The sequence below is a fragment of the Nicotiana tomentosiformis genome, chromosome 11 (genome assembly GCF_000390325.3).
Source record: "Nicotiana tomentosiformis chromosome 11, ASM39032v3, whole genome shotgun sequence".
NCBI lineage: Eukaryota > Viridiplantae > Streptophyta > Magnoliopsida > Solanales > Solanaceae > Nicotiana > Nicotiana tomentosiformis.
The window spans coordinates 103428210-103436938 of record NC_090822.1 but is presented as its reverse complement, the minus strand read 5'-3'; the positions used below and the strand labels follow the sequence as shown (position 1 = coordinate 103436938).

The window sequence follows — 8729 nt, the reverse complement described above, 5'->3', positions numbered from 1 at the left end:
AAAGAATAGGAGAGAAATAATTATTATAATAATTAATTCACGATTTAAAATAATTTATGATTTTTCAAGTAATTTGACGACGTATAGACACTAGTCACCTAGCCTATATGCCGTTCACATGCATTTCACATAACAAATAGTTTAAGGGTTCTATTCCCTCAAGTCAAGGTTAACCACGACACTTACCTCGCTTTGCAAATTCCAATCAATTACTCGACCACAACTTTTCCTTTTAAATTTGTCTCCAAAAGCTTCAAATCTATTCATAAACAATTCAATATTCTCAATACGAATCATAGGAATTAATTCCAAATGAATTTACTAATTTTCCGAATAAAAATATGAAATTCATTAAAATATTCGACAGTGGGAGCCACATCTCAAATCCCGGAAAAACTCGCGAAATCCGAACACCCGTTCCGCTACGAGTTCAACCATACAAAAATTATTCAATTCTGATGTCAAATGGACCTTCAAATCTTAAATTTTCGTTTTTGGAAGATTTTATATGTCTCTTCATTTTTTTTTTCAGGTGTCCGATTATGCGAAGACACTAAATTGAACCTTATTCCGAAGTCATCATTTTCATTTTTTGTGATATTTCACATCTAAGTTTATATATATATATATATATATATATATATATATATATATATATATATATATATATATATATATATATTAGACCATTTGCTTTAAAGATGGCATGAAATGTCTTTCGTCTAATTCTAAGTTGTGAATCTATGGTCAATTGCCCCCCATATCCCAAGCATCTCAATATTTCCCAATTGAGAAGGGTTATAAGTGCAATTTTGTACATAAGTGCCTTCAAATTATTACATACTCCAATAGATAGAACGCCTTGCAACTACTAACTTTCAATACTTCTTCTAACTTATGTGACTTTCTATTATTTTTAATTGTCTTTCTTTTTAGTTTGTCTAGAAAACGTAAATTTAATTTTAATTTTTTTATTTTTATACTTCCTTTGTATTAATTTGTTTGAACTTTTTTCAGAGTACGTTGATTAAATTAACTAATTTTCGGTGTAAATATATACATATATTCTATAAATATTTTAAAATAAAATTTACATATTTAAAAACTACATAAAAAAGTTATAACTATAAACTATAAAAGTTAACAATTTAAATTATTTAAAAACTATTTACAAAATATATAGTTAAAGAAAATTTTGTTTGATTCCGTACAATAAATTCATTAATTTTTATAAATGGAGGGAGTAACTTATTTTAGATTATAATTTTAAATTTTTTCTTAAATGCCCTCAGTTACATAAACTGGGAGTCTGGGACAGAGGGAGTCATCTGCAGGGTCATACTCGTAATCCCACAAATACAAATCCTTTACCTGATAAACGAAAGGTTCAAATCAAAGCTAGGAGAAACACGAATTAGAAAGCAAAAAGAATCTGTAGAAATTCAAGTGAAAAAGATGGGTTCGACCGCCATTTCAACACAACAAGCATTCAGCAACCTTCAAAAAATAACCCCTTTAAGCTACTCTAGCAGTAGTAGAAGTATAAGGACAAGGAGTGGTAATGGACAGTGTTTTTGGAGCAGGAGAAGAAGGGCGGCGCCACCAAGGTGCTGCGCGACGACGGCGGCGGAGGTGGCGGCGAAAGAGAACCGGCAAGCAGTGTTAAAGAACGGTGACGATACGTTGGAAATATGCAGAGTGCTGAATGGGATGTGGCAAACGAGTGGTGGGTGGGGAAGAATTGATCGAAACGACGCCGTTGAGGCTATGCTTAAATATGCTGACGCTGGTCTTTCTACTTTCGACATGGCTGACCACTGTATGAACTCATCTCCTGCGTCTTTTTTCTTTTAACATGTTACGTGGCATGTTATGATTGGCTTGTCTTTCTTATGTGCTATGTTTGGACAGGTCAGTATAGTCTTAGCTTTTGGAATTTGTCCCGTTAGCCCCACCCCACCCCCTTCTTTTTTTTTCCATTTTCAGTTTCGTACTTTAGATGTTATGTTGGGAAATCACTGGACAGACAATAGAAACGTAGCCAAATAATAAAAACAGATAAGAGAAGCCTTATTTTAAATGAACCAGTCATTACTAACTACTCATATTTTGATGTCATTCTACGTGAAGTGTGATAACTGTTTAACTACACTTTACACTACCTTATTGATCAAGAATGGCAGAGCTCTTGAACAACAGTTTCAGTCAATTTTGCTTGAACTCAATCAAGATTAAGTCTTTTAGAGCAACTGAAGCAAGAACATTAACACCACGGCCATTCAAATGCTTGTTAACTGAAGATAAGCAACGGGCTATAGTTAAGAATTGGAAAGATTAACTGGATATCTGTAGAGTTGTCAATGGGATGTGGCAGACTAGTGGCGGATGGGGAAAAATCGAACGAGATAGTGCAGTTGATGCTATGCTTCAATATGCTGATGCTGGACTTAACACTTTTGACTTGGCTGATATATGTAAACCTTATATTTGAATTCTTCTCCATGTTTATTGTCGCGATTTTGCTCACATTGCTTATGTCATAATTTCATCGTTGTGGGGTGTTTTCTATGTGGCTAATGACTTGTATAGTATTAATCAATATCGTATTATTGATATATGTATTATGTAGGATTAGAGCAGTTTTTGATCAGTTGGATCACAAAGAGTCAGTGTTTATAAGTAAATGTCTTCTTATCATGGTTGGCTTTGCAGATGGACCTGCCGAAGATCTTTATGGCATCTTCATTAATAGAGTACGCAGAGAACGCCCACCGGAACTTCTAGAAACTGTGAGAGGGTGAGTTACAAAAGCATGCTTCTTTACTAAGATTGTTGAGCACGTAGAATGTAATTGCTCTTTCGAATGAATCTGCTTACCTCCTGTTAACTGTGATGGTATCAGAGTTTGCTTTAAAATACTCAAATTTGCATAATAACAATGCATATAAAGAACTGTAATAGCTTGAAGGAAAAGTTAGACCCCTAAACTTTGTTCTTCTGATTTTGCAATGCAGGCTTACCAAATGGGTACCACCACCGGTCAAGATGACCCGCAGTTTTGTTGTTCAGAACATTGATGTTTCAAGGAAAAGGATGGATGTTGCATCCTTGGACATGCTTCAATTTCATTGGTAATAACCATCTCTGGTCTTTATTAATAATACTACTCATGTCATTGTTCAAATGTTAAGAAAATGGCAGTGAAAAATAATAGACTGTCAATCTGATGTTTAGATGTAAAATAACACCATCGGGTTACTGCTTTTCTTATTTTCTTGGGTTTAATTTGTTTTAGCACAAACAGTGCATACTGTAAGTTGTACTAGACAATCGGTCAACGCACATTAAAAAGAAACCACTAAAGCTATCGTCTCTTGTTCTACTCATGAGTTTTTGTTTTTTCTTCTCAAAATGCTATCCGTTAGGTGATATGATTGCTTTCATCATGTAAGGTTCCAATATTAAACTAGCAGCCAACGTCTTATATTTGTAGTATAATAGCAACATTTACCTAGACTTGCAGCCCACTTCTTAAACGTGTGGTATGATAGCGAACTTATGAACTTCAAATAAAAGTGTCCCATATCAGACAATTTTTGGCCCTTGGGATCGGAGGAGAGTTCTTTTTCTCAAAGCACTGATTCACGCTGAACTAGTCTTTCCACTCATCTACCCAATTATAGAAGGAATTGGAAAACATTAACTTTTAGTTTCTCTTACTCTTTGCTTTCCTGCTTGAACACTAGGTGGGACTACTCTAATTCTGGTTACCTAGACGCACTAAAGCATCTTACAGATCTCAAAGAAGAAGGTTAGTCATATATTGCAGTCTTGGAGCTTTTCATCCCGAAGTTGTCTATTACGCTATATAGTGACACAGCTGACATGCAGGCAAGATTAAGACCATTGCTTTGACTAATTTTGACACTGAGAGATTAAGGATAATTCTGGAAAATGGGATCCCGGTGGTTAGCAATCAGGTATTGAGTTCTTGCCAGTTTTCGTTGTTCTGCCCTTTGCTCCATATTCTGCACTCAGCTCTGAAGTAAAAGCGGTTGTTTTTGCAGGTACAACATTCACTTGTTGACATGCGTCCTCAACAGAAAATGGCAGAGCTTTGTCAGCTTACAGGAGTCAAACTTATAACGTCCGTATCTTTCTCTCTCTCTTAACTTTTGAGGATGCAGCAAGTTGCTACAACGATACATAACTTCGTCATTTTCTATCATCTAAAATTGAAGTCGTTAAGCCTAAATGATAGTAGTTACTTTTCAGGGCTACCTTGTACAAGCCAGCACTATCTGATGTATTCCTAACTTTGCTTTGAATGCAGGTATGGAACAGTAATGGGAGGGTTATTATCTGAAAAGTTTCTTGATACCAACTTATCGATACCTTTCGCTGCCCCTCCATTGAACACTCCTTCACTACAGAAGTACAAAAGGGTAATTTCGCCTATAAAAACTATTTGTTGCAGTCATATTGATGAATCTGTTATTCCTCCATAGGGGATTATTTTGTGAGTACCTAGAACTTGCAAAACAAATATAAGTTGGGGGGCTTCCTTTTTTCTTTTCTTTTTTTTCAGTTTTTCTTATGGGTGGGGGCCTTGTCATTTGGCTCTGTACGGAAAACGAACTATATCGTCTGTCCTGTTTCCTGGCATTTGAATTCTTCTCATTTTGACAGAAGATATAGTTTCTTGATTATATGAGTATTTGGCTCAACGAATTTCCTTTTTTTCCGGAAAATAAAACTTTGCAGATGGTTGATGCTTGGGGAGGATGGAGTCTCTTTCAAGAGTTGCTCAGGACACTGAAAACTGTGGCCAATAAGCACGGGGTCTCCATTCCAACAGTTGCCGTGAAATACATACTAGATCAGGTATTTACCAGTTTTAATCATTTCTTGCATATCAAGAAGAGAGTTATGTCAGCTCTACTGATGCATTGTGGCTAAATCTGTTGTATTACTATTGCAGCCAACTGTGGCAGGATCGATGGTAGGTGTTAGGCTTGGTCTGTCGGAACACATTAAAGATGTCAATGCTGTGTTTTCTTTGGTTCTTGATGAAGAAGACATTAGCAGCATCCTACAAGTCACAAACAAAGGTAAAGATCTTCAAAAAGTTATTGGCGATTGCGGGGATGAATACAGGCGTGCTTAGAGCCATTAAAAGGGACATGGTCTCTTTCCTATACACTTGTACCTGTGAAAAATGTCATTGCAGGCATTGTTGAGTTGTAAATACTGCAGGCTTGGAAATTGCAAAACAAACTCTTTCTACTCTATAATGTATTTTAAAAGTTCTATTTATAGAAAAGTAAACATCTTTGCTTTCAACAGGAAACTAGAAATTTATTTTGGAATGGATAAAGAGCCTTCTGAATCGTACAAAAAACTCAATTTATCTCTAGACAATGGTTCTTAAAGGACTGCCTAGATTAAAATACAAATACAAAGTTCTCACTCCGAGGGTGAAGTAATATTTTGGTTTGATTTGATTTGATTTGGTTTTGTTTGTACATTTAACAAGCTGATATAATTGATTTGTTTTTGATTTAGACACAAAAACTGAATCATAAACAGCCATACGAGCTAGCCGTCAAATATAGACAAATCGTTTCTCTACCTCCAATTTTAAACTGTTAGCAATGAACTTTCCCAAAGATATTTATTTATTTTAAACTCAAGTCACGATTTTATTACCATTCCAATGCAAAAGATACAATTTGAAAAAGGAGGGTATAGCCTGGCCTTCTATATGGATTGAGGATTTGACACAACAAATTCATACAATAAGTACGGAATTGATGGGATTATCTCCGCACCAACATGCCAATTGGTAATGAAGTTGAGAACTCATGGTGGTTCATACACTATGGTACTTGGGCTTCTCTTCTTGACTCAGAATGCAGAAATTTGCCATCTATCTACATTTAGAAGCCCTTTGACCTGTCGCGGCAATGTATCAAAATAAGTGAAAATTTACACTTCCTCTAATTGGTGACTTAGAGAAGCCATCTTGTCCGCAACTTGATTTGCTTCTCTAAAACAATGTCTAATGATTAGACCCTTTTGTTCAACCAGTGTTTTTACCTCCATAACAGCACTGTTGATTCTCCGTGGTGTGGAACATATGCCTTGAATGCAGTTGTGAAGTAGCAAGGAATCAGTTTCACCAATAATCAGTCCATATTCTTGTTGAACGCACCATTTTAGGCCAAAAAGAAGGGCCTCTGTTTCTGCTAAGTTACTTGTTCCTTGACCCATTGGTATAGCATAAGCCATAAGCATTTTACCACAACTGTCTCTAACCACCCCGCCACCTCCACAATTCTCATTAACACAACTATCATCACTGTTTAACTTAACAAAGAGCAAAGGTGGTTTAAGCCACTTAACCTCAGTTATGCACCTGTCAACCAGAGAGTAGTCAAAGAGTTTACATATATCTTCCCAATTATTGTTAACAGTTAGTTTCCCAAAATGAGAGTTAACTAATTGGGCAATGTTAAAAGTGATAAGGCACTTGGATCTTGCCACTGATGGCCTCTCCATTTCGTATTTACTACAACACCTTGACCTCCACAACTCCCATACAACAATAGGAGGCATAATCTGGAAAACAAATGCAGCAACAGAGTTTATGTAGTTATGATTCCAATAGTTAGCAAAGAGAGTTCTTAAGGGGATGTTCATATGAGCTATTCCAACCATTCCAGCAAAAATCACCCACACTTGTTGTGCAAACTGCCCCTGACAAAATAAGTGTTCACACGTTTCCTCGCCTGGGATCATTCCGAGGGAAAGGCAACAACAACATTTAAAGGCTAAAGAAATCCCAAACCTCGTGATCCTTTCATCTGTTGCGATTTTTCCATGGGTAGCTCTCTAAGCCAAGAAAGACATCTTTAATGGGACATCTTTATGCCATAACTTAGAGTCAAACGGAGCAAGATCCCTTCTTTGTCTTAATGCATTCCAAGCAGAGGCCACACTGAATTTTTATGAAGAAGTAATTATCCAGATTGGAGTATCATCCTCTTCTTGGCCAATTGTGATCTAAATAGAGGCTACCAAAGTTTTAACAACTTCAGGAGGCGTAATATGTAAGCAAGACCAGTCCCAAACTCCATCCCTATATACTTCATTAACCTTGGTATTGTCATACCCGTCATCTTCGCCTAAGCTGGAAGACAAAAGGACCAAAATTGGTCCAATTATCATACCAAAAGCTGCTATTACCTCTCCCAACTCTCCATAAGATGTTCTGCTCTACTTCATATTTTAATTTGCACATAGCCTGCCAATTATGGGATTTGCCGGTTGTCCATTGACTAATCAGTGATGATAGATTCTACAATATTTGGCTTTGACAAATTGGGACCATAGGGAGTTTGTAGTTCTCAACCTCCACCATTGCTTTGTTGTGAAGGCTTTGCAGACATCCTCCAACTTTCTAAAATTAGCCCCTCCCTCTTCATATGGAAAACAAAGTTTGGACCATGCGGACCAATGGTATCCGTCGCTAGTCTCTTGCCCAGACCAAAAGAAACTAGCTAAGTACCTCTCAATTGTAGCGATAGTACCCTTGGTTGGATGAACTGCAGCCAATGTATGGACATTCAGGGCCAATAGAACATGCCTGATAAGAACTACCCTGCCTCCAGAAGAAAGTAGCTTTAAATGCCATCCTTTGATCTTGTTAATCACCCTGCTAACCATCCCTGCAAAGGTAGACAACGTTTTTCTACCAGAATATATAGGACAACCGAGGTAATTGATAGGAAGGGGTTCATGTCTCATCTCTGTTATTTCCTCAATCCTGCGAATGGATCTTTGTGTTGCAGAAGAAGGCACTGAGAAACTGCATTTAGATTTATTGATCTTCTGCCCAGAAACTTGTTCATATGTTACTAATGTTGCTTGGATCAGCTGAAGAGTAGTTTTCCCACCATTGCAAAATAAAATAATATCATCGGCAAAAGCGAGATGGTTGATTTGTGGACCATGACTACTCATGTAGAAATCTTTGTACCCTCTGTGCTTCTGGAGTTCATTCAATAATAGGGATAACAATTCATCACTCAAAACAAAAGGAGATGGGGAGAGAGGATCGCCTTGTCTAAACCCTCTCCCATATTTAAAAAATCTGTGTCTACTCCCATTCACAATTATTGTGTACCAATTGTTTGAAATATATCTATAAATAATGTCAATCCAACTCTCAGCAAAACCCAATTTTCTCAGCATGAGGCAGAGAAAAGACCATGATACTCTACCATATGCTTTTGCCATGTCTAATTTCATAACCACATTTCTCCCCTCAACAGGTTTCCCAATATCATTCACAATCTCTTGAGCCAACAAAATATTCTCAATTATGGCTCTACCTTTAACAAATCCACTCTGATTATGTGAAATGATTCTAGGCAACATGGTACTCAATCTAGCATTTAAGAGCTTAGCAATAATCCTGCTAGACACATTGCACAAACTAATAGGCCTAATGTCTGAGAAGGTTTGAGAGGATTCCACCTTTGGAAGCATTACTAGACATGTGTGAGTGAAAAATCTAGGTAACTGAGCTCCATCAAAAAAGGCTACTACAACATTAAACACAGTTTCACAATAATAGACCAGGCACTTTAGTAGAACCTGCCAGTAAGACCATCAGGTCCAGGTGCACTATCAACATCCAACATGAAGACACATTTTTTAACCTC

At 36.8% G+C, this 8729-nt stretch overlaps 1 protein-coding gene across 2 annotated transcripts; it reads left to right on the top strand.

Annotated features, from left to right (window-relative positions):
- The first annotated feature begins 1315 nt into the window (after window positions 1-1315).
- LOC104119625 (uncharacterized oxidoreductase At1g06690, chloroplastic) lies at window positions 1316-5369 on the top strand. Of its 2 annotated transcripts, none has more exons than XM_009631182.4 (9): window positions 1316-1819; window positions 2713-2797; window positions 3015-3131; window positions 3747-3811; window positions 3892-3980; window positions 4068-4147; window positions 4334-4445; window positions 4765-4884; window positions 4982-5369. In XM_009631182.4, the coding sequence occupies exons 1-9, from the start codon at window positions 1456-1458 to the stop codon at window positions 5165-5167; spliced, it is 1218 nt and encodes a 405-aa protein (XP_009629477.1). In that variant the 5' UTR covers window positions 1316-1455; the 3' UTR covers window positions 5168-5369. The 2 variants fall into 2 exon arrangements, with proteins under 2 accessions (XP_009629477.1, XP_009629481.1); XM_009631186.4 differs by lacking the exon at window positions 1316-1819 and adding an exon at window positions 2225-2474.
- Window positions 5370-8729: the final 3360 nt, after the last annotated feature.